General features: G+C 36.6%; 1 protein-coding gene across 7 annotated transcripts in view; it reads right to left on the bottom strand.

The window, feature by feature from the left end:
- LOC111059440 overlaps window positions 1-26433 on the bottom strand; it is a 233925-nt gene that overhangs the window by 103131 nt on the left and 104361 nt on the right. For all 7 annotated transcript variants that reach the window (XR_005572588.1, XM_039438622.1, XM_039438623.1 and 4 more), the window contains 2 exons: window positions 23838-23904; window positions 768-993 (listed from right to left, as the gene is read on the bottom strand). Coding sequence is in view for 6 of the 7 variants with exons in the window: in XM_039438619.1 (XP_039294553.1) it covers window positions 768-993; window positions 23838-23904 (293 nt within the window). In the remaining variant the exon portion in view is untranslated. The remainder of the gene's footprint in view (window positions 1-767; window positions 994-23837; window positions 23905-26433) is intronic.

Below are 26433 nucleotides of genomic sequence, written 5' to 3'. Positions count from 1 at the left end.
ATATTCGAAGTATTCTTCCCACTAACTCTCTACCAAAGAGAGAGATTGAGAGAGAGTGTGTATGAGAGAGCGAGAAAGGTAGTGAGTGAGTGAGAGTGTGTGTAGATGAGAGCGGGAATGACAGAAAATGTCAAATTCATGACGTGAGAATAAAAGACCAATGGCAGCAAGGTAAGCATCCCAGTTCCCCATACTCTCTCCTGATTGGTGGATTGGAACGCCTACTGGTCCCAAATCTGCCGGTAGGTAGCTCCAGTTACTGGGTCGAATTTGTACACTTCATAACATTTCTGAGGCGAACTCCCATTTGCACGTGGATATCCTTTAATTCAGAGCTAGAAGAGGATAGCGCTATCTGCTTTGTCGAATGATAGACAAGGATAGAAACAACAAAGTCATTCAAATACTGTCATTATAACGTGGACCTCACTATAATAGAAGAGACATTGTGAAAATAAACATTACAATGAAAATACAAGTTAATGTTGATCATATCCTTGTAATAAAAGAGACAGTAGGTTTGTATGATTTAGTGAGATTACGTGCCGGTTGCACAAAAGCCGGGTAAATTTTAACCGTGATTTATTCCACGAGAACCAATCAGAGAAGCCGTCTTATCAAAAAGACCTCTCTGATTGGTTATCATGAAATTAATCACGGTTAAAATTTAACCGGATTTTGTGCAACCGGGCCTAAATGCTAAAAATAGTTGATAGTTGGTGTTTAAAAGTTGATAGTTTTAAAAAAATACTTATTTTTGAACGTACCCTTGTAATAAAACAGACAGTAGTCGGACAGGACGAACCATCGCTTCTTCCAGAGCATAAGTCCGTCTGAGCCCTGCTTATGCAGCCACCCTTGCAGTGTGACAGGTGCCGAGGGCAGTCGCTTGATGCATGGGGACCGCACCTGACTGTTGCGTCGTGTGGGGGTACCAACACCCCCCACAGGGGGCCCTGCCCCGCTGGGACTCACCCCACTGCCTACCCCGCTCTGAAAATTACAAAAATCAAACATTATTACAAACTGATAATTCAAAGGAGAAACAAACATAGAATGTTAACACAAAAATTCAAACATTGTTAGATAATTTTATTGCAATTTTAAAGCAATACAATAATTGTTGAAATAACAAATTTTATTGGGCTGGGCAGTGTCCATTACAGTTTTATCATTTGTGATCGGAATATTTCATTAAAATAAAATTGTTTGAAGTGAATGAATAAATAAATAAATAAAATGTTGGAATTTGAAAAAATCTCCAGCTCATCAATGTCGCCAGATCGTAGAAATATAATTAATCAACGAAATATTGACCTTCAATAAGGCTCAACTCACACTTACGCGACTCAAGTCGTGAAGAATCTGCGACTCTAGCCTCTTCTTGATTGACTATAACACTCAACTCACACTTACGCGACTCAGGTCGAGAAGAGACTCGAGTCGAGAGCATGTGCTTCCAAATGGAGACACTCAGACCAGTCGATTCTAGTCTCCGCGACGTCACCATTTGAAAACACATGCTCTCGACCAGAGTCGAGTCTCTTCTCGACCTGAGTCGCGTAAGTGTGAGTTGAGTGTTATAGTCAATAGTTCTAGCAGAGAGAACAAAATACTTACAAAGAAAAAAAACAGGATATTTGATTATCACTGGTTCTAGCTTGTGCAAAAATTTATTTGGATAATCAGTTGTGCTAGTCATAAAAGGATACAACTTGGAGTAATCACATGAGAATCGGCAACACCGTTTTGCTATCTTTCTCCACTGCCATTATAACGTGGACCTCACTATAGAGTTTTCTGTTCTTTCTCTTGGTTTGTGAGGTTTTAGCGAAGTTTGTATCGAGCTGAGGCAGGAAAGATGTGGGTTAGTAGAGAGTTGTTAACAACAGTATATAGATACAGAGGTATATAGGTATATTCAAGTATGTGGTTACAACACATTTACAAGACTGAGGGATACGAGGGCTTTATAGGGGTTGATAAGGGGTACGGTAGCATACACACATCCCGGCATCATCAGCATCGTCATCAATATCTCCTGCTCTACAAAATACTTTCGAGAGTAGGATGAGGATGAGATGGAGAAGAATGAGGGAGAAGATGTGGTTAAGTAGAAAGAAGCGAAGAAGGGTTAGAAAGAGGTAAAGAAAAAGATTTTTTTGATGATGAGAAGGGGAAGAAGAAAAGATGAGGATGATTGAGAAGAAGAAGAAGGAGATGGTGATGAAGGAGAAGAAGAGGATGAAGAGTAAAGAGGGGAAGGAGTAAAGATGAAAATGATTGAGGAGAAGAAGAAGAAGAAGAAGAAGAAGAAGTAGATGATGATGGAGGAGAAGAAGAGGATGAAGATAATGATGATGATGATTTAGAAGAAGAACAAAAAGAAGATGATGAAGTAGGAGAAAATGAAGAGCAAGAAGAAGATGTTCATGATGGATAATATAATGATCATGATGATGATTATTCTTAAATAGAACAAGAACAAGGAGAAAATCAAGGAGGAGAAAAACACAAAGAACAAGGAGAGGAAGGACACGATAAAGGAGAAGAACTAGGAGGAGAAGAGGAATGAGATTTCTAAGAAGAAGAGAACGAAGAATATGATGATGAAAGAAAAAGATAATAATTGATGATGATAAAGTACTAGAAGAAGAAGAACAACAACCTATAAGATGAAGAAGAAGAGGAAGAAAAAAAAGAAGAAGTAGAAGAAGGAGAAGAAGAAGAAGAAGAAGAAGAAGAAGAAGAAGAAGAGAAGAAGAAGAAGAAGAACAGTAATAATAATGATAACAGAGAAGAAGAAGAATAACTTTTGAGAGGAATATAGGAGAATATGAAGGAGCTGTAGAATGAGAACTGGAGGAGTAGAAGAGGATGAGAAGGAAGATGATGTGGAGGGAGTTGCGAGGAGGAGGAGGAGTAGGTGAAAGAGGGAGAGAAGAATTTAGAGAAGGACAATGAGAGAGAGAAAAAGATGTATTGGGAGGAGGAGTAGGTGGTGAAGGAGAAGAAGGAGGATGAGAAGGAGAAGGAGGAAAAAATGTAGCGGGTCGTGGAGCAGGAGGAGGTGGATGAGGAGAAGAAGAAGAAGAAGGAGGAGAAGAAAAAGAAGGAGGAGGAGAAGAAGAAGAAGAAGAAGGAGTGGTAGAAGAAGAAGGAGGAGGAAAAGGAAGAAGACAGGAAGAAGGCAGTTTGTGAAGCTGAGGGTAGCAATATTCGTTGATCCGTCTTTCCCCCCCCCTGGACCACCTTATCACCATGTTGCCTCAAAGTGCCAACCAACGACTCTTGTCAAGTTTTAGGGGTTGACTGTAGTCACTGTATAGGGGGTGACTGTAGTCTGAACCCCATTCTGACGACCTAGCTACTTATGACGTTGCTCGCATCGTTTCAGGGTCAAGAGGTCAAATTGGCGCACATTTGTTACGCCTACGTAGCAGGGTTTCAAGCCTCTAACGACCCTATCAAATAGGCCTACCTCACCTATTTTCTTGCGCTGTAAAATATGCTTGTGTATTCATATCTACCTGCGTACAGACTTGAGCGCCTCAAACACGCGTAATTAGCTTTTCATTAGCAGTTTTCATTTTTTTTCCAATTCATTTATTTATTTCACACACAATTCAAGTTTGATACATATTAACAAATGAATACATGCAAACATCATTGGCCGAGCGAAGTGAGGTCTAAGATTCATGTCGATGGTTTGGCATTTCTCTTCATGTTTAAATAGTTTAATGTTTATATGTTGCGCATTTACGGCGAAACGCGGTAATAGATTTTCATGAAATTTGACAGGTATGTTCCTTTTTACTTTCCTTGCCCTAAACGTATAGGTAAGGAAAGTATTGCTTTCCAAAAAAAATTAAGGTACCCTGATTTCAAGTTTTCTATACGTTTCAAGTCCCCCTGAGTCCAAAAACATGATTTTTGGGTGTTGGTCTGTGTGTGTAAGAGAACGAAGAATATGATGATGAAAGAAAAAAGATAATAATTGATGATGATAAAGTACTAGAAGAAGAAGAACAACAACCTATAAGATGAAGAAGAAGAGGAAGAAAAAAAAGAAGAAGTAGAAGAAGGAGAAGAAGAAGAAGAAGAAGAAGAAGAAGAAGAAGAAGAAGAAGAAGAACAGTAATAATAATGATAACAGAGAAGAGAAAGAATAACTTTTGAGAGGAATATAGGAGAATATGAAGGAGCTGTAGAATGAGAACTGGAGGAGTAGAAGAGGATGAGAAGGAAGATGATGTGGAGGGAGTTGCGAGGAGGAGGAGGAGTAGGTGAAAGAGGGAGAGAAGAATTTAGAGAAGGACAATGAGAGAGAGAAAAAGATGTATTGGGAGGAGGAGTAGGTGGTGAAGGAGAAGAAGGAGGATGAGAAGGAGAAGGAGGAAAAAATGTAGGGTCGTGGAGCAGGAGGAGGTGGATGAGGAGAAGAAGAGAAGAAGAGGAGGAGAAGAAAAAGAAGGAGGAGGAGAAGAAGAAGAGAAGAAGAAGAAGAGAACAGTAATAATAATGATACAGAGAAGAGAAGAATAACTTTTGAGAGGAATATAGGAGAATATGAAGGAGCTGTAGAATGAGAACTGGAGGAGTAGAAGAGGATGAGAAGGAAGATGATGTGGAGGGAGTTGCGAGGAGGAGGAGGAGTAGGTGAAAGAGGGAGAGAAGAATTTAGAGAAGGACAATGAGAGAGAGAAAAAGATGTATTGGGAGGAGGAGTAGGTGGTGAAGGAGAAGAAGGAGGATGAGAAGGAGAAGGAGGAAAAAATGTAGGGTCGTGGAGCAGGAGGAGGTGGATGAGGAGAAGAAGAAGGAGGAAGGAGGAGAAGAAAAAGAAGGAGGAGGAGAAGAAGAAGAAGAAGAAGGAGTGGTAGAGAAGAAGGAGGAGGAAAAGAAGAAGACAGGAAGAAGGCAGTTTGTGAAGCTGAGGGTAGCAATATTCGTTGATCCGTCTTTCCCCCCCCCTGGATCACCTTATCACCATGTTGCCTCAAAGTGCCATCCAACTCTTGTCAAGTTTTAGGGGTTGACTGTAGTCACTGTATAGGGGGTGACTGTAGTCTGAACCCCATTCTGACGACCTAGCTACTTATGACGTTGCTCGCATCGTTTCAGGGTCAAGAGGTCAAATTGGCGCACATTTGTTACGCCTACGTAGCAGGGTTTCAAGCCTCTAACGACCCTATCAAATAGGCCTACCTCACCTATTTTCTTGCGCTGTAAAATATGCTTGTGTATTCATATCTACCTGCGTACAGACTTGAGCGCCTCAAACACGCGTAATTAGCTTTTCATTAGCAGTTTTCATTTTTTTTCCAATTCATTTATTTATTTCACACACAATTCAAGTTTGATACATATTAACAAATGAATACATGCAAACATCATTGGCCGAGCGAAGTGAGGTCTAAGATTCATGTCGAGGTTTGGCATTCTCTTCATGTTTAAATAGTTTAATGTTTATATGTTGCGCATTTACGGCGAAACGCGGTAATAGATTTTCATGAAATTTGACAGGTATGTTCCTTTTTACTTTCCTTGCCCTAAACGTATAGGTAAGAAAGTATTGCTTCCAAAAAAAATAAGGTACCCTGATTTCAAGTTTTCTATACGTTTCAAGTCCCTGAGTCAAAAACATGATTTTTGGGTGTTGGTCTGTGTGTGTGTATGTGGTGTGTGTGTGTATGTGTGTGTGTATGTGTGTGTGTGGTGATGTGTGTGGTGTGTATGTGTGTATGTCTGTGAACACGATAACTCCATTCCTAATCAACCGATCGACTTGAAATTTTAAACTTAAGGTCCTTATACCATGAGGATCCGACAATAAGAAATTCAATAAAATTCAATTCAAGATGGGCGGAAAAAATGGCGGATAATTACTAAAAAACCATGTTTTTCACGTTTTTCTCGAAAACGGCTCTAACGATTTTCTTCAAATTCATACCATGGATAGCTATTTATAAGCTCTATCAACTGGCATGAGTCTCATTTCTGGGAAAATTTCAGGAGCTCTGTAATATTTTGAGAAAAATGGCGGATAATGACGAAAAAAACCATGTTTTTCACGGTTTTCTCGAAAACGGCTCTAACGATTTTCTTCAAATTATATCATAGATAGCTATCTATAGGCCTATCAACTGGCATGAGTCTCATTCCTGGGAAAATTTCAGGAGCATCGTAATATTATTGAGAGAAAAATGGCGAATAATGACTAAAAACCATGTTTTTCACGATTTCCTCAAAAACGGCTCTAACGATTTTTTTCAAATTCATACCCTGTATAATATTTATCAGATCTATTAACTGGCATGAGTCTTTTTCCTGGGAAATATTGGGGGGTCCACCCTATCCTTGAGAAATGGACTTTGTAACCTCCATCTCGTGCATGAGGTAGGTAGGTAGGTAGAGCAGTTTATAAAAGACACAGTCATAGTCAAGATATTTCATCTGTAGAACAGCTGTTTTGACGACTTTAAAAAAAAAATCACCTAATTTCACAATTTACACGAAGGAAAAAGTACTCTGAAAACAATAATTATATATACACATATACAGTAGTCTGATCGTAGTTGCAAATAATATGTTGCCGCCAATAATTGTCATGATGTTATTCCCCTAAATTATTCTCGTTTGAGAATGAGGCTTACAGTTCAATGAGCAAGGAAAGTTGTGTGAGTGTACCACACCAGATTTTTTAATTGTGCGTCGACGTATATACACGGTTTTTGAAAATTTTACATTTCAAGGATAATATAAAAGGAGAAAGGAGCCTCCTTCATACGCCAATATTAGAGTAAAAATCAGACTTTAAAATTATTCATCATAAATCATCATCATATATATGGAGACATATATATGTGTAGGTATATATATATGTATATGTATTTAGTTTCTATTTTTCATAGAACTAACAGTTTAATTCAACGCTTGTTTTGTCGGTGCTCCTGTATGCGGACGTGACCTTTCTTAAGGTCATGTGCATACAGTAATGACTCATTTCATGTTGTATATGTATTATAATCTTTGTAACTTGTGAATCTCTATCTTGAGTTGCTGTCCACTGTTATTTTATTGTATCTCTAGTAGAGTAGTTTTTTTGATGTATTTTTCGTTCGCAGTGTAGCTCTAGTAGAGTAAGCCATTAGCTTTATTGTTTTTTTCTCTTTTTGCTTCTTTGTTTTGATTTTTTTTCTCATTGTATTTCTATAGTGGAGCAGAATGATAATACTAAGTGCTTAGTTTTCTATTACTCTTAATTTTCACATGTTTTGTATTTTTTTTGGATTTTTTTCACGCAGAAATAAAGTCAAATTTATTATTATTATTATTAAACAAGTGATTACACAGATGTGTGGAGAAGCCAGTCTATTGCTGTATTTCCATAAGGTCTATAGTTTCAATCAGGTACTTTCGGATGAGAATACTGCGTGAGGTCTACTGTTCACAGAACTACTAGTCTATGTTTAAGGAGGAGTCTATCTAAGTTCAAGGAGTAGCCTACAAGGTAAAACCTGTGCGTTGACCTATAAAATAATATCCTTTCCATCAACACACGACCGGGTAAAGAGAGAGAGAGAGAGAAGAAAGAGAGAGAGAGAGAGTGTGTGAGAGTGAGAGGGAATGAGTTTTATTACAATTATTGTAAGTGCGGGTTGCACAAAAGCCTGTTTCAATCGTGATTAATTCCACGACAACCAATGAGAGAAGCCGTCTTATCAAAAAGGCCTTCTCTTATTGGTTCTCGTGAAATTAATCACGGTTAAAATGTAAATGGCTTTCAGGCATCCGGTCCTTAGACCCTCTGCAATTTGTATATAGATGATAACCAAGAATAAAACAATCGTCACATCATACATTCTCATAAGTGAGATTAAATATTTTGTTAATTCAACATCCATAGATTATCATCCATCAACAGAATTGTATCATTTATCAGCTGTTATCAAATTAAAAAATGTATTTCTTATTTTTAGAACTCGTGGCTGGAGCTCAAGGCTTCTTTTTCCAGTCACGCCAAAAACAATTGTAATTTAATGATTACTTTTATTTGTAAAAATATCTCTTGTATTTGGCAATAAATTCATTATTCATTCATTTATACTTCTACATTGCTAAAAAACCGATCTGGCAACTTGTCAGAGCTAGAAAAAGATACAGCTATCTGCTTTGTCGAATGATAGACAAGGATAGCATAGCAACACCAATCAAATACTGCCATTAAAACGTGGACCTCACTTTACTGAGCATTCAACAGTGTAGCGAGAATTTTGCAAGTAAAACATTACCAGACCTGAACGGCTTTTTATTCTATTCATCTCGAAAATCTCCATATTCCTGCCTCATAACCTCATAACCTGTAACCTTTCTACCTCATAACTGTAGCAGTAATATATTTGCATAGCACTCATTCTCAATACAATAAAAAATGATGTGTATGTTTGCACAATACAACGCAAAGTACATTCTCAATACAATAAAAAGTGTAGTGGAAAGGACGTCTAACTACATTTCCATTTCCATGTAAGTGAACAGCGCAGTAAAATAAATTGTATCATGTGATCCACTTTAAACTGACAGGATATCTCATTATATTACACCAAAAAGCTTCTCTCTGCAACCAATGCCCACATTTGAAGGTGTATTGTGATATTCACGTTAAACTGACAGTATTTCTCATATATTCACCTCAATGGTTCTCATTTAACATATACTGACAGTTGAAAGTAACTTTCAACATAGTAAATATATAAAAGCTGGGAATTGAGTTGAAAAGAATTTTCTCGAATCGCGCGCTATTCGTGAATGTCTATATAACTTTCATCTATATAATTATATAATCTCTATAGAAAGGTCCACGTTTTAATGGCAGTGGAGGAGGATAAATGTACAGCGTTGCCGATTTTCTGCCTTGTAGCTTGTATCCTAAACAAGATAGCTGATACTGGTATATCTTTATTTATTCTTTATTGATTCATTCAATAAGTACATCATCAATAATGATAGGTAGAAAAAAATAAGGCAACCTTGTGCTATTCCTCTCCCAAAATTAGATAAGGTTACACAAAGTCTGAAATAGGTTAAGTCTTGTAGTTAGCTTGAATAAAAGCTGATGGATTTTCATGATTGTAATTGCATTGCAATTGTCTTGTTCACTTCACAAAATTCTCAGTTCTCAATTATTTTAATAAAGTGATCTGACGGCGTAGTGACTGTTCATTCTTGTTTGAAATGATCAATCATATTTTATCCGTCAAGAAAATGTATTTTTTAATGATTCAATAATGAATCTTCCTGATGGAGATTAAATGTTTAGTCAATTAAAAATACTTCTACATTGTTGAAAAACAGTCTGGCTACATTATTTGTAGAATAAATATACAAGGATAGCAACATTCTGTACTATTAATCGAGCAACTTCTGTTTATATGTTTACTAGCTGTCAGGCTCGCTTCGCTCGCCTTATCCGTCTAGCCAGGGTGCTCCGCCCCCTCGACCCTCGACTGGATCGTCCAAAAATGAGATCAGCGGGCTCGCTTCGATCGCCTGCATGTAGACCTCAGCGGAACCTCTGTACCGAATTTGACCGTAATATGTCAATTTGATCACGTAAAACACCTGTTACTATATCGGCGTATCTTTGGCGAACAAAATTTTTCCACCTCAGCTAAACCTGTGTACTGAATTTTTTAATATATTTCCATCAATTATTGAAAAAGATGAGGAAACGCAGTAAAGCTGAGAAAACGCTAACATTGGCTAATTGGATAAATTGGTATTTAAGAGGTCCTGGATAAATGCATTTCAATTTTCAACTTGGTGCCAACCTAACAAAGTCAACTCAACTTAATGCCAACCTGACAAAATTTTTAATTTAGTTACCAGAACAACTGTTTCGAAGAGGTACTCTATCTAGATTATAGTTTGTCACGTTATTCTTTATATTTAAATAACGATTAGCCTCCTGCTTGGCATCAGTCGGTAGAGCATGAAAATTTGATATAATTATATAATTAGGTCATGGTTTTTTAATAGGATTCAGTCTCATAAAAATCATTCTAGGCCTAGGTATGGGCTTCCCCTATAACTCTTGTAATTCATTAAAAATAAATATATATATAAATATGATACTTATACTATAGTGTTGAGGAACTAAAATAAATTGCACACCATAAACATTTTGATACATATATTAAACAATAATGCAAAAAATAGGTCGAGGCGAAAATATATAAAGAGCGATAAAAAATATAATATAACAATAGAACAATAATTGAAATCAGTAAAATATCACAGGCTAAACTTTATATTCTAGATTTATGGCACGAATCATTACCATGTGCCTTTATCTTAAAATCATATGCATCCTTTTGCATGTAGCTGCGATATGCGCTTGCTAATACTTGTCGACTTGGACAATTCAATTAAAAATAGGTTCTTTAAGATCAACTTGATAAATTAGCCACTAATAATCCAAATATATATATATATTAAATTCTCTAGTACTTAGTAGATTTCTCTATATTGAATATATATTTTATCTCAGGGTGCAAGATTCGGCACCTGACGGAATAGGTAGAGCCATTCATCTAGTGAATTAGAGCTATAACAAACTATCGCAAATTATATTGCAAAAATTAAAGACCATATGAATGTATTTTAATAGCCTAGATTTTATACTTCTTTGATCCAAATGGAATTTTCTGAAATGTATTGGTCTATATTTTTTCTTCAATAAAATACCTTTAATACTAATTTTTACTTGCGCAAGTACTTCTCTTATTAAATTCTTAATTTATAGTAAAAACCCTTTCGACGAGCTAGCTTTGATTATTAGATAGATTCGAAGCACTAGGGCGCCCATCACTAATTCAATATTTATCACTCACGTGTCGAAAATCTTCTTATAAGCCGCCGATGTCGGTCCAACTCCTGGTGGTCCTGGAATATGGTAGCCGGAATCGTCTCTTCCAAGGGGTTATAAATTTATTTGAAATTGAAAATGACTTCTGCTTTACAAGAGCATCACAAAGTCTTTTAAGAAATTTAATAATTTGATCTAACTTTAACTTTTACAAATTTATTAGCAAGGTACTACGCTCTAAAATATTTGGGGTCCTCTCATGGTGGCATTTGGCTGGCGAGTGCTGCTTCTCCTTTCTCAATTTTACAAATCTTACTTCCGACTTTCAAATTAACATAAAATTTGAATATCTTAGTCCTCCGCCATTTAGGTTCAAATAGATCGTACAAAAAATATCAAATTATTACTTAGGTTGTGCGTTTAATAATTTCTTTGCCTTCGAGCCATATCGATAACATAGACTATACAATATTTAACATAAATCCAGAACATTTATATAATATATAGAAATATTTTTGAATTGGCCTACAGTTGCCGCCTATTAACTGCCGTTGTGCTATGGTGCATGCAAATTTGATTCAGTATTCATGCGCCTGGTACCTCCTATTTCCTGAATACACTTAATTATTTTTATTAGGTTTTTTACTTATGCTCTCTACATGCTAGCTAATATTCTATACACTAATATTTGTTTCATGCCACCTAATAGTTAGCCACGTGATCGTGTGTTCTTTCACATTGCATACTGTTTTGTTGCAATAGAGCTCTGCCAAGGGGTTTTGGTCAGATTCTACGTTGCTCGATTTGGTCGATCTCTAGGTCGCCGATCCCTGAATGCATATACCTAACCTCAATCTTCAAAAATATTTTATATAATAATATATTTATTAGCAACAAATTCTTTCAAATCCCTTTTTGGTTTTTGTACCGTTTAGCCAGAACAAGCTGATGCTATCTAATATTAATTGTTATCTATTTGGCGATATTAGCCAGTTACTTTATTTCAGACCTATTACTATTTCGGTTAGGGATTTTTATCTACCCAAATTCGATACTTCACAAGTTCTATATTAACATATGGTATGAACATTTCAATATTATAATTTTGAGATATTGGAATAAGAAGAATATACATGCTAAAAGAACTTTAAACCCTTAAAAACCACCCTTAGAGTTAAAATATCGCCAAAAGATTTCTTAGTGCGCCTCTAAAGGGCCAACTGAACATACCTACCAAATTTGAACGTTTTTGGTCCGGTAGATTTTTAGTTCTGCGAGTGAGTGAGTGAGTGAGTGAGTCAGTCAGTCAGTCAGTCAGTGAGTGAGTGAGTGCCATTTCGCTTTTATATATATATAGATATGTTTAGATGTTTGGATGTTTAGATGTTTATATTTGACCGGATCTTGAAAACGGCTCTAACGATTCTCACGAAATTCAGAACATAGTAGGTTTATAATATGAAGATTCGATTGCACTAGGTCCCATCCCTGAGAAAACGCGCTGAAGGACATTAAAAGGATAATAAATTATCATTCATCCTTGGAAAAACATCTGATAATAATTATTTCGTCGTCTGCTGGTGATGGAAGTGAGTGAGCGAGTTCATGTGTGGGGGAGTGAGTCAAAATTATGACTCAGCTGTTGAACTTTTGTAATCATTCAATCAGGTACTTAGTGCCGGTTGCAAAAAAGCCGGGTTATTTTCAATCCTGATTAATTCCAGTAGATCCATCTTCTTGAAATGGTAATCTCTGATTTGGCTCACGTGAAGTTAATCAGGGTTAAAATTCAACCGGCTTTTGTGCAACTGGGCCTTTGTGAGGGAAATTTTTGCATTCCTCTGAGAATTAATCTCAATTTACTGTGATTAGATGGAACATTTCTGTATGAATGTTATTATAATTTATTCTTTGTACTCCAGAGCTAAGCTCGGTTCCCGATATTCAATGTCAATGATAATGCCATTATAACGTGGGCCTCATTATAGAACAAGAACAACCACAACATGATACAGTATCAACACAATATGATACAGTATCATCTCAACTTTATTTATTCTTTATTGATTCATTCTATAAGTACATCATCAAAAATGATAGGGAGAGAAAAAATAAGGCAACCTTGTGCTATTCCCCTCCCAAAAATAGATAAGGTTACACATAGTCTGAAATAGGTTAAGTCTTGTAGTTAAGCTTGAATAAAAGCTGATTTTCATGATTGTAATTGCATTGCAATTGTCTTGTAGTTGTTCACTTCACAAAATTCTCAGTTCTTAATTATTTTAACAAAGTGATCTGACGGAGTAGTGACGGTTCATTCTTGTTTATAATAATCAATCCTATCTTATTCGTCAAGAAAATATATTTGTTAATGATTCAATAATGAATTTTTTATACAGATGTAATGTTTTGTCAATTAATTAATTCCCTACATTGTTGAAAAACAGTTTAGCAACGTTGTAGAGGTGGAAAAAGATAGCGTTATCTGTTTTGTTGCATGACAGACAAGGATAGTTACAGCAATGTTAATCAATGATGCCATTAAATCGTGGGCCTCATTAAAGAACCAGAACAACCACAACATGATACAGTATCTACTCAATATCAAACAGTATCACCACAAATGATACAGTATCAAACCAACATAACACAGTATCAACTCAACTTGATACACAACACCATGATTTGATACATTCTCTAAATGCTTTGTCGAATGATAGACAAGGATAGCAACTCCAATGTTGATCAGATAATGCCATTATAATGTGGACCTCATTATAGAACAAGAAAAACTAAAACATGATACAGTATCAACAAAATATGATACAGTATAAAATCAACTTGATACACTATAGATACACTAATACTAACCAAATACAGCTATCATAACGTGGAGCTCACTATAGAACAAGAACAACCACAACATGATACAGTATCAACACAATATCACCACAAGTGATACATCATCAAAACCAATAATATGATACAATATCATCTCGACTTGATACACAACACCATGATTTGATACATTCTCTAAATGCTTTGTCGAATGATAGACAAGGATAGCAACTCCAATTTTAATCTAATACAGTTATCATAACGTGGACCACACTATAGAACAAGAACAACCACAACATTATAAAGTATAAAACAATATGATACATATAATCTCAACTTGATACACAACACCAAGATTTGATACATTCTCTAACTGCTTTGTCGAATGATAGACAAGGATTGAAACATCAATGTTGATCAAATAATGTAATTATAACGTCGACCTCATTATAGAACAAGAACAAGCACAGCATGATACAGCATCCACCACAAATGATATAGTATCAAACCAATGTGACACAGTATCAACTCAACTCGATACACAACACCATGATTCGAAACATTCGCTATCCGTCTTGTTGAATGATAAACAAGGAAAGCCACACCAATACTGTTAATCAAATAATGCCATTATAACTTGGACCCCATTACAGAACAAGAACGACCACTACATGATACAGTATCAACACAATATTATACAGTATCAACTCAACTCGATACATAACACCATGATTCGAAACATTCGCTATCCGTCTTGTTGAATGATAAACAAGGAAAGCCACACCAATACTGTTAATCAAATAATGCCATTATAACTTGGACCCCATTACAGAACAAGAACGACCACTACATGATACAGAATCAACACAATATTATACAGTATCAACTCAACTCGATACATAACACCATGATTCGAAACATTCGCTATCCGTTTTGTTGAATGATAAACAAGGAAAGCCACACCAATACTGTTAATCAAATAATGTCATTATAACTTGGACTCCATTACAGAACAAGAACGACCACTACATGATACAGTATCAACACAATATGATACAGTATCATCTCAACTTGATACACAACACCATGATTTGATACATTCGCAATCTGCTTTGTCGAATGATAGACAAGGATAGCAACACCAATGTTAATCAAATACAGCCATTATAACGTGGACCTCTCCATAGGTATGATATCTATGTTTATATAGTGAGGTTGGATTCAGACTGTTAACATTGGTGAGATGGGAAACTCATTGGTGTTATTCATAAGGTATGCCAACAGTTTGTAGTGAATGCCAGAATACGGACAAGGCGTGAATTCCTGAACAGCAAACGGCAAGTTTATTCAACAATTTAAATCTTTTATGGATGCTGAGAAGGAGAAATGATGGGGATGTAGAGAGAGAGAGAGAGAATGTGGGAGAGTGAGACAGTGTGAATGAATGGAGAGGAAGGAGAGACAGAATTAGAGATAGAGTGAGAAAGAGAGAAAGTCAGGAGGAGGAGGAGAATAGGAAGGGATAGAGTTAGAATTGGAAGCTTTTATGGGATCTGAAAAGGAAGAAATGGTGGGGAATTGAGGGTGTGAGAGAGAGAGTATGAGAAGGAAGAGAAAGAGAATTGGAAGGTGTAAGTGTGAGAGAGAGAGAAAGTGAGTGAGAAGAAGGGAAAGAGAAGAGGAAGAGGATGGGATGAGGATAGGAAGGGGTAAAAGAGTAATTTGAGAGAGAGAGATAGAGAAAGTGTATGTGTGATAGAGATAGAGTGAGAATGTGTGAGTGATAAAGTGAGAAATGGTGAGAGATAAAGCTGGGAGAACCAGTACAATTAGGAAAAGTTTTTCAATTTCAAAATTTTCCGATTTTTGGGAGTAAAAAAATATTTTGTAAAACTCCAGGCCCATCAAATGCAGATTAACATATAATACTGGCAGGTAACCCGTGCTCCGCAAGGGTTTAATAAAAGACTTGACAAACAGAAAAACTGACCTACTGAAATCTTGAAGAATTTAAGTTGAGCCTATAACCATCCTCGGTAAATTAAGAATCTAAATTCGAAATATCAAGTTTATCAGTTGAGAAGTTCAGATGTGATGAAGCGTTATTCGTGAATTTTCTATCACCTTCGTCTATAAGCCAATTCTTTATTGGATTAGATATTATCAATATTCACTGATGTTTCAAGGTACTCATGACCATTATTTGGAATACTCGAAGATTTTAATACAAACACACATATGTTGTCAAATTCTACACATTTTAAAATTCTTTGCCCTATTACCATAGGTAAGGAAAGTATTGCTTTCCGAAAAAAATTAGGGTACCCCAATTTCTAAATTTCTATATGTTTCAAGGTCCCCTGAGTCCAAAAAAGTGGTTTTTGGGTATTGGTGTGTGTGTGTGTGTGTGGTGTGTGTTGTGTGTGTGGTGTGTGTGTGGTGTGTGGTGTGTGTGTGTGTGTGTGTGTGTGTGGTGTGTGTGTGTGTGTGTGTGGTGTGTGTGTGTGTGTGTGTGTGTGTGTGTGTGGTGTGTGTGTGTGTGTGTGGTGTGTGTGTGTGTGTGTGTGTGTGTGTGTGTGGTGTGTGTGTGTGTGTGTGTGTGTGTGTGTGGTGTGTGTGTGTGTGTGTGTGTGTGTGTGTGTGTGTGTGGTGTGTGTGTGTGTGTGTGGTGTGTGTGTGTGTGTGTGTGTGTGTGGTGTGTGTGTGTTGTGTGTGTGTGTGTGGTGTGGTGTGTGTGTGTTGTGTGTGTGGTGTGTGTGGTGTGTGTGTGTGTGTGGTGTGTGTGTGTGTGTGTGTGTGTGTGTGTGTGTATATATGAGTGTATGTGCGTCTGTGTACACGATATCTCATCTCCCAATCAACGGAATGACTTGAAATTTGGAACGTAAGGTCCTTACGATATAAGTACACGACACGAACAATTTCGATCTGATGCAATTCAAAATGGCGGCTAAAATGGCAAAAATTTTGTCAAAAACAGGGTTTTTAGCAATTTTTTCGAAAACGGCTCCAACGATTTTGATCAAATTCATACCTAAAATAGTCATCGATAAGCTCTATCAACTGCCACAAGTCCCATATCTGTAAAAATTTCAGGAGCTTCGCCCCATCAATGCAGATAGATTCCCAATTATCAGGCTTCAGATACAATTGAAACGAAAAAAATCAAGTGGAGTAGATTGAGCATGAAAATCTCTACAATTAATGTTCAGTAACATTTTCACCTAAAATTGAAAATAAGCTTTAAATTCGAGAAAATGTGATTATTCAATTGCAAATTATTGTTGATTCTATTAAATCATTCACTATGAAGAGATAGCAGACCTCATTTGTGTCTCCAGCGTTATTGCCCTGTCACCAGTTGGCTCAAATCTTTGAATGGAAAGTTGTGTGAGTGCGCCACACCAGATTTTTCATTACATCTATATACAGGGTGTTTCAGAAGTAGTGTCGAGAATTTTAGGGTATTGTACCTGGATGCTAGGAGACTACAAATGTCATATTTGAAGTGTCCAAAACTCAGCGGTTATCCTTATAGATGCCATTTTGTTTTTTTCACTTAAAAATTTTTATCTCAAGAACGAAATGTTGTATTGATCTGAAATTTCATTTTAAATTTTTGATGGCGAATATCTCGAAAACCGTCCATTTTACAGAAAATTTACAAGAGACAAAAAAGTTAGCAAATTTTTTCACGATTCCAATGATACCTAATTTATTAAGATTGGTCGAAGAATAACAGAGAAATTAATTTTTTTCGTACTGCATGCATGACCACTTTTCACCATTTAAAGATCAATATTAATTTTTTTTATAATTTCATGAAAACCGTTCTTATTACAGAAATATACAAGAATAACTTTCCTCCAAATTTTATTTTACATTGAAAAATATTAATTTCACTCAAATCGGTTCACTGATACTAATGCAGCAATTGCTCAAAATGCCGTCCTTCAACTTGATTACACAGTCTGCACCTTTCAATCATGGACCGTCGAACTGCTATAAAAGCATTTTCATCATCTTGAATGGCACTTGCTGCAGCAACCACTCTTGCCACAAGGTCTTCTTCGTTTTCTACTGGCGTGCTGTAAACAAGGTCTTTCATATGGCCCCAGAAAAAAAAATCTAAAGGGTTGAGGTCAGGTGAACGTGCGGGCCACGGTATTGGTCCACCCCGCCCAATCCACCGCTGACGATAGGTCATGTTCAGAAAGTCCGTAACAACATTTCCGAAATGAGCAGGGGCACCATCATGTTGAAACCAAATATTATATCTGTTTGCAACAGGCACATCTTCCAAAAGTTCTGGTAGTATGTCTCTTAAAAAAGTAATGTACGTGGGAGAATTCAGACGATTAGGAAGAATGTATGGTCCAATCACGCGATTACCTAAGATACCCGTCCAAACATTCAGCGAAAATCTATGCTGATAACCACGCACTTTGACCTCATGAGGATTGTCTAAGGCCCAGACGTGACTGTTGCGAGAGTTGAAGATTCCTTCTCTTGTAAAGCTGGACTCATCGGTAAATAACACATTTTCTAGAAAATTTGGTTGGATAATGTCTTGCTGAAGAAACCAACGGGCACAGTTTACTCTTGGCTCATAGTCGCGTTCAACCAATGAGTGAACTTTTTGAAAGCGGAAGGGGTGAAGTCTTTCCTTGTTTAGTACACGCCACACAGAAGAAGCACTTGAATTGATTTGCTTTGCAACTGCTCTCGTACTCGTTCTAGGATTGAAATCGAATTTCTGCAATACTTCCTCTTCAAAAGCAACATTTCGAACTGCTCGAGGCCTACCAGCAATTACCCTGTTCCGTTCAAATGAACCAACTTCTCTCAGCCGATTGTGAGTTCTTGTGAACACCTTGTCGGAAGGGAGACGGCGGTTTGGAAATGCAGCTGCATACATTCTTCTTGCTTCGGTCGCATTGCCAAGAGCTGCTCCATACATGAAGTGAATATCGGTGTACTCCAGCGAACTAAATTCCATTACAATAATTAAATATTTGTGTAGAAGCAACGTAAGAAAATATTGAAACTGGAAATTTAAGATAGAAATAAGACCTAGGAAACGTGAGACTAAGAAATAGGAAGCACTACATCTGGTTCTTTACTTTTAATGAAACAACAATACTTTTACAAGACAAACATTATCATCTGAAAACCATTGTAAAATCATCTGTTTGCCCATATGGAGCCATACCGAGTTTCAAAGCTTCATCTTAAATACATCTGGAATTAAAAAATTAATATTGATCTTTAAATGGTGAAAAGTGGTCATGCATGCAGTACGAAAAAAATTAATTTCTCTGTTATTCTTCGACCAATCTTAATAAATTAGGTATCATTGGAATCGTGAAAAAATTTGCTAACTGTTTTGTTTCTTGTAAATTTTCTGTAAAATGGACGGTTTTCGAGATATTCGCCATCAAAAATTTAAAATGGCCGCCATTTTGAAAAATTTCAACGAAAAACTTTTTTTTTATTTTTTATAGTTGAGTCTTTATAGCATAAATATTCATGCCAAATTTCAGATCAATACAACATTTCGTTCTTGAGATAAAAATTTTTAAGTGAAAAAAACAAAATGGCAGCTATAAGGATAACCGCTGAGTTTTGGACACTTCAAATATGACATTTGTAGTCTCCTAGCATCCAGGTACAATACCCTAAAATTCTCGACACTACTTCTGAAACACCCTGTATATAAAAGCGAAATGGCACTCACTCACTCACTCACTCACTCACTCACTCACTCACTCGCATAACTAAAAATCTACCGGACCAAAAACGTTCAAATTTGGTAGGTATGTTCAGTTGGCCCTTTAGAGGCGCACTAAGAAATCTTTTGGCAATATTTTAACTCTAAGGGTTGTTTTTAAGGGTTTAAAGTTCGTCTTTTAGCATGTATATTCTTCTTCTCCCAATCTCTTAATTATAATTGAAATTTCCATATCATATGTTACTATAGAACTATAATCTAGATAGAGTACCTCTTCGAAACAGTTGTTAACTGGCAACTAAATTAATAATTATGTCAGGTTGGCATTAAGTTGAGTTGACTTTGTTAGGTTGGCACCAAGTTGAAGATTTAAATGCATTTATCGCGGAAAGATTGATTGGGCACTGCTACTTCAATCCTGGGAATATTATATTACTAACCGTCAGGCTCGCTTCGCTCGCCATATCCGTTTAGCCAGACGTTTAGTCTGGACCCCCGACTGGATTTTTCTAACATATGATAAAAATGCTCAAATGAAAAATGCAGGCGAGCGAAGCGAGCCTGCTGATCTCATTCTTGGACGATCCAGTCGAGGGGTCCAGGGGGCGGAGCCCCCTGGCTAGACGGATATGGCGAGCGAAGCGAGCCTGACGGCTAGTTACAGATAAATTACATTCACTGATGTTTCACGGTACTCATGACCATATTTGGAATACTCGAAGATTTGAATAAAAACACACATATGTTGTCAAATTCTACACATTTTTATTCGTTGATGGTCATGGTCATGAAACCATGGTCGTGTACCAAATAAAACAGTGTAGAATCTGACAACATAATGTGTGCTTTTATTCAATTATGGAACGGTTCTACAATATTGACAATGACTCAGTCGAATTTTTACTCGAAGATTTCTCTAATGTTTCTATGACGGCACTCAGATTCTAGTATCTAATAGCTGTGAATCCTTTTATATCGATAATAGTTAATTTGAAAACCATACTCACTCATCTATTTTATTTGGTTCTATCACTGAATTTGAACTACTTGGGCGAGTCTAGTCTCGGCCAATGACAGTAGAGCTCAACCCCCATTGGTCAACAGCTGAAGGCCAATCGTATAGGGCTTTATCCACACTGTATATTCTGTTGTTCAATGTAAAAGATTTCAGTTTACTAGACATTGATAATCGTTTGATAACGGGAACTAAAGTATCTCAAATTGTGTAAAATAAATTAGTGGTTTTGACAATATCAAGTAGTTAGTAGTTCCAATCAATACGTATGGAGTGAGGTCCACGTTATAATGGCAGTGAAGAAAGATAGGAGAACAACGTTGCCGAAACTCCATCTTGTCAATGCATTTTATAGACGGTAGCTGATACAGGTTTATTGATGTAACATTAAGTTTTTATAACAGTAGTTGCAGTTTTTATTTTCTCAGTTCTATAATTGGAAACGTTTTTCCTTGATTAAAATTGGACATTGCTAAATAATTAAAAAAAGCTGAAACTTCACACTATTTTCTCTTTATTTTATTTTGTGTTTAATTTGCTAGTTTTTTGAAATTTAATTCAAACGTGACTATGACAATGACTGCGACTACGCCCCGTTTTGGAAAGCCAATTTTCTTACTCCAGCTGTTTAAAGTCTAGAACTTAGCCAAATCCCGAGCTCGGAAGCCGGCCCTAACTGTTCATTCATGTTTAAAACAACCAATTACTATATTTAATTAAGCAAGAAATTATATTTTTTAAATAATTTCATAATTAATTTTCATAATAAAGATAAAATATTTTGTTAATTAATTATCGATTCTACATTGTTAAAAGACGATCTGGCAACTAAGCAAAGCGAGAAAGAGATAGCGTTATCAGCTTTGTTGAATGATAGACAAGGATAGCAATACTATTGCTAATCAAACACTGCCATTATAACGTGGACCTCACTATACCACAACATAATCTTCACAACAGCATAGAATCTAAATCTTGATATTTGTTGAATTTTCTCACAAGAGAAATGAATCTCTATAAGAGTAGGCCTTTACGACTACCTTTTGTACAGACAGGGAACTTTTCATCTTCTCGGAGAGTTTTCATTTTCCGAGTTTCCATTGTAACCTCTCTCGGAAAATGAGACCCTCTGCAATTTAAGATATAGATGATAACAGAATGAAACTTCCATCTACATCTCAATCTTCATCTTTTTTGAGAGGCTGAATTCTTTCCAAGTGGAAGAAGAAAGGTATTGGAAAACCTGCTTCTATAGTGAGGTCCACGTTATAATGGCAGTATTTGATTAGCATTGGTGTTGCTATCCTTGTCCATCAATCGACAAAGCAGATGACGCTATCCTTTTCTAGCACTGCGACGTTGCCAGACCGTTTTCGGACAATGTGGAAATTCAATTAACTGCCAAAATATTTAATCTCAATTATAATAATGTATTATTTATTAATTGAGAGATATATTTACTTGAGTTATATGCATTTAAAGAGGGTGATTTTTCTGATCCTAGAGTGGAGGGAAGATTTCATGTTTCAGTGAATAACTCATCCTGTATTATAACTTGTATAATTGATAATATTTGTAACAAGAATAGACAATTTTCAATATTACATCAGATATCTATTCATTTATTCCATTGGCATTACACATCATAATTATAATAAATATAATATGATTGGGAGAAGACAACAGGCATAGCCCAAAACTGTCTTCTCCCAAATTTTTACAAATAAAAGTTTCAAAAAAGAATAAGGTTAAGATTTCACTTTCACTTCAAAAAGTCCAATTTCCACTTCAAAACTAATGACTAAACTGAAAATTTTGAATTTTGATATTTAAAAACTGATTAAAAACAAAAATATTTCACTCAAATCTCTACAGATTGGAAATTTTTGAGTAATTTTGCAAAATATACCGGTATCAGCTATCCTCTATACTATAGAAGGCAGTGGCAAGGCAGAGGATCAGCCTTTATAGTCTTCTCTTATCTTTCTCCACTGCCATTATAACGTGGACCTCACTATAGATGCAATGAATTTGAAGAGACAATGTGTCGCAAGTGTAAGTGAAAGTATATAAGAAACCGATGATTAAGAGAAGACTATAAAAGAAGCAGAAGAAGAAAAAGAAGAAGAAGAAGAAAAAGAAGGAGAAGAAGAAGGAGTAGGAGAAAACAAAATAGACGAAGAAGATGAAGAAGGAGAAGATGAAGGGGATGAAGGGGTAGGTTAAGACAAAGTAGACGAAGAAGAAGAATTAGAAGAAGTGAAAGAAGAAAATTTAAGTATGAAAAAGTAAGAAAGGATAAGGGAAGCTCTTCAGAACAAGTTTGCAAGTAAAAGTGCCTGGAGTGAGTTAGATACTGGGAAACTCTTACAACAAAAAGGAAATGAGTAGGAGAGTGGGTCACAATGGGAATAAGAGGAAGAGGAGGAGGAAAAGAGGAAGAAGAAGAAGGAGGAGAAGGTGTGGAGGTGGAGTTGAAGAAGGAGAAGGAGGACTATGGAAAGCGCCGGGTGTGAGTTAGATACCAGGAAACTCTGGGAAGAAAAATAAATTGAGAAGGAAAGAATCGGTTACATAGAAGAGGAGAAGGAGGAGTAAGTGGAGAAGAATGATGAGTAGTGGAGAAGTAGGAGAAGCAGAAGGAGGAGGAAGAGAAGGTGAATGAGTAAGAGGAGGAGGAGGACGAGGAGGATGGAGGATGATGGAAATGGGGAATAGTGGGTGACGTAAAGAATTATAGAAGGAGTAGATGGTGATGGGAAGGAGTAGATGGTGGAGGAGGAGGCGGAGGTGAAAGAGGTGGAGCAGGAGGAGGATGAGGAGGAGGAGATGGAGAAGATGGTGAAGCAGGAGAAGGAGGAGATGATTGTGAAGCAGGAGAAGGAGAAGGAGGATGAGGAAGAGGAGGAGGTGGTGAAGCAGGAGAATGAGGATGAGTGGGAGGAGGAGGAGGTGGTGAAGCCGGAGGATGAGGAGGAGGAAAGGAAAAGTGGAATTTGTTGGAGAAAGAGAGAAAATGTGGATAGAAGAAGCTGTGGAACGGATTGAGTGTATTAGCCGTTTGAACGAAATTGGATTCCCTCACAACGACTACAGTGAAAATTCTATTTTATCCGTTTGTAATCCGCAACAGGGAAACAGGGAATGTGCAGATAGCACTACAAATTCCAGCTCGCAAATATTTGGCATCTGATTTTCTCACAGAGAACATATTTCTAATTGGTAATCTCCGCTGTTGTTATGCATTTGCAACTAGGTAGGATGGATTTTCTGATATGCGTGTGTACAAACATCCTTTGAACGTTGTCATCCACCGATAGAATTCTTCCAATAATTCTAATCTATTTTCATTCTTTCCCTGTTTTTAAAATCTTATATTTTACCTTCTTGATTGATGCCATGGTTATAACAGCAGGGCTGGCTAGGGGTGAGGTTACCGGTGGATCCAGCCTAGAAATAAAAGAGAAAATTGTAAATCACAAAAATCTAAGAAATAATACAAATAAATTATTGTCAACAATACAAAACTTACTTTAGTACTGTGGTACCAAATATATGAATAAAATAAACGACTAGGTGCATTCAGCAGTGGATGAATCAACTTGAAAATGAATATCACTAGTGATCCCCCGGGCTGGAGAACTCGCTCAAAATGCCGTTGATATTCTGTCAGCTGGTTTGTTGAAAGCAGCGGAAAATGAATAGGAATATTGAATGAAAAAGACTAAGAAATTGACAAAAACCACAGATCTATTGATACTTAGAAAAACCGGTTTCGGTTATTACTCCATTGTCAATCTCTGATAAACCGAAACCGGTCTTTCTAAGTATCAATAGATCTGTGGTTTTTGTCAATTTCTTATTCTTTTTCATTCAATATGAATAATTACCACAATAACAACTTTTCAACTACACAAAAAGTGAATAGGAATACTTCAGGGTCTATTGCGTTATTGACTGCATGCAATTAATAATTCAGCTGACAGCTGATTCCACAATTTTGTAGTGAGGAATTACTAAAATTATTTTCAATGTAATTTCAATTCTATCCTGTTATATCCTCTAACAGGACGAAGGAGTGAGTCAATTTGGTTGGTCAAGAAACTCGATCTGTGTATCATTATACATTGAACATTTCAAGTTGATTAATGAAAGCAATCGAAAGTAATCGTCGAACAAACAAACCCACAAACGGACAACGACTTGAGGCTCTAGTCATCAGTAAGAACTCGCTGCGATTGTTCAAGAACCAAATCTATTTGGATTTTGAGTCCTATTGATAAGGAAGCATTATCCTCAACGGTCTTGAGATTTATATCACCAGGCAATGAATGCTCAAAAAATGGTACAGAAGGAAAAGTTTGAAAGACGATTTTTAACCCCACAGTTCTGTTTAGGGTAGTGAGAAGTTAAACGTATCAAAAGTCCCCACACCTTACACCTGTTCTGAAGGAATGAGGGTGGTTTAAAAGTTGCATTTTCATTTATTTTTTTGCTTACACTCTTATATATTGCGTTCAACCGACATCACTGAACAATCAAAAATGAAGCTTGATAGATTTTCTACAATTTTTGTATAGTGGAGATTAGTGATATTTGAAACAATTTTCAAGGTATCCGCACTTAAATGTCTAACATTGTTTATTGACCGAGCGAAGTGAGGTCTGGGATTCAAGTCGACGGTTTGGCATTTCTCTTAATGTTTAAATGCTTGAATGTTTAAATGTTTATATGTTGCGCATTTACGGCGAAACGCGGTAATAGATTATCATGAAATTTGACAGGTATGTTCCTCTTTAAATTGCGCGTCGACTTATACACAAGGTTTTTGGAAATTTTGCATTTCAAGGATAATATAAAAGGAAAAAGGAGCCTCCTTCATACGCCAATATTAGAGTGAAAATCAGACTATAGAATTATTCATCATAAATCAGCTGACAAGTGATTACACAGATGTGTGGAGAAGCCAGTCTATTGCTGTATTTCCATAAGGTCTATAGTTTCAATCAGGTACTTGTGGATGAGAATACTGCGTGAGGTCTACTGTTCACAGAACTACTAGTATAAGAGGTTTTCATCCAATTTTTTTACTCTTTTTTGGCTCGTAGCTCTTTAACGATGCATCGTAGAAATAACCCTGTTGTTCTATTATTTCCACAGAATTTATGACGTGAATCTCACCATACTGGGTTATGATGATACAGAAGTAGATCATTGATACAGCTGGGAAGATACAGAAGTGAGTCAATGATACATCTGGGATTAGCTAGTGGTAGGAGGTGATACACAATACCCTTGATATGATACAGAAGTAGTTTATTGATACATCTGGGATTAGCTAGTGATGGGAGGTGATACACAATACCCTTGAAATGATACAGAAGTAGGCCAATGATACAACTGGGATTAGCTAGTGATGGGAGGTGATACACAATAAGGATGAAATGATACAGAAGTAGGCCAATGATACAACTGGGATTAGCTAGTGGAGGGAGGTGATACACAATAAGGATGAAATGATACAGAAGTAGGTCAATGATACCTTTGAGATCAGCTAGTGGAAGGAGATGATACAGAATACACTTGAAATGATACAGAAATAGGCCAATGATACAGAAGTAGGTCATTACAGCTAGGAAGATACAGAAGTGGGCCAATGATACAACAGGGTGTGATATGGATACAAAAGGCCCACCAAGGAAATCAGTTGATGGCCAGAATCCCTTACTAGCAGAGTCGATATACTCAGAGATGTGGCACGATTCCTGAATTGTAAATGGGAATCTCACACAGTGATGCATGTATCTCTTACAATTTCTACTGTGCTTCCCAGAGACGTGATATCTGGTTGGAATAAATTTATATGGAGGACTGAGATATATTGATGGATAGTTTTATTTTCATTGATTTTTCGTCACTGGTTTTCATTTAAAGTAATAGGAATCTGTGATGGATGATATAACATCTTACAACTTTATT

This window comes from Nilaparvata lugens, chromosome 12, assembly GCF_014356525.2.
Source record: "Nilaparvata lugens isolate BPH chromosome 12, ASM1435652v1, whole genome shotgun sequence".
NCBI lineage: Eukaryota > Metazoa > Arthropoda > Insecta > Hemiptera > Delphacidae > Nilaparvata > Nilaparvata lugens.
Note: the sequence above shows the minus strand (reverse complement) of the source record. Positions and strands in the feature narration are given on the sequence as shown.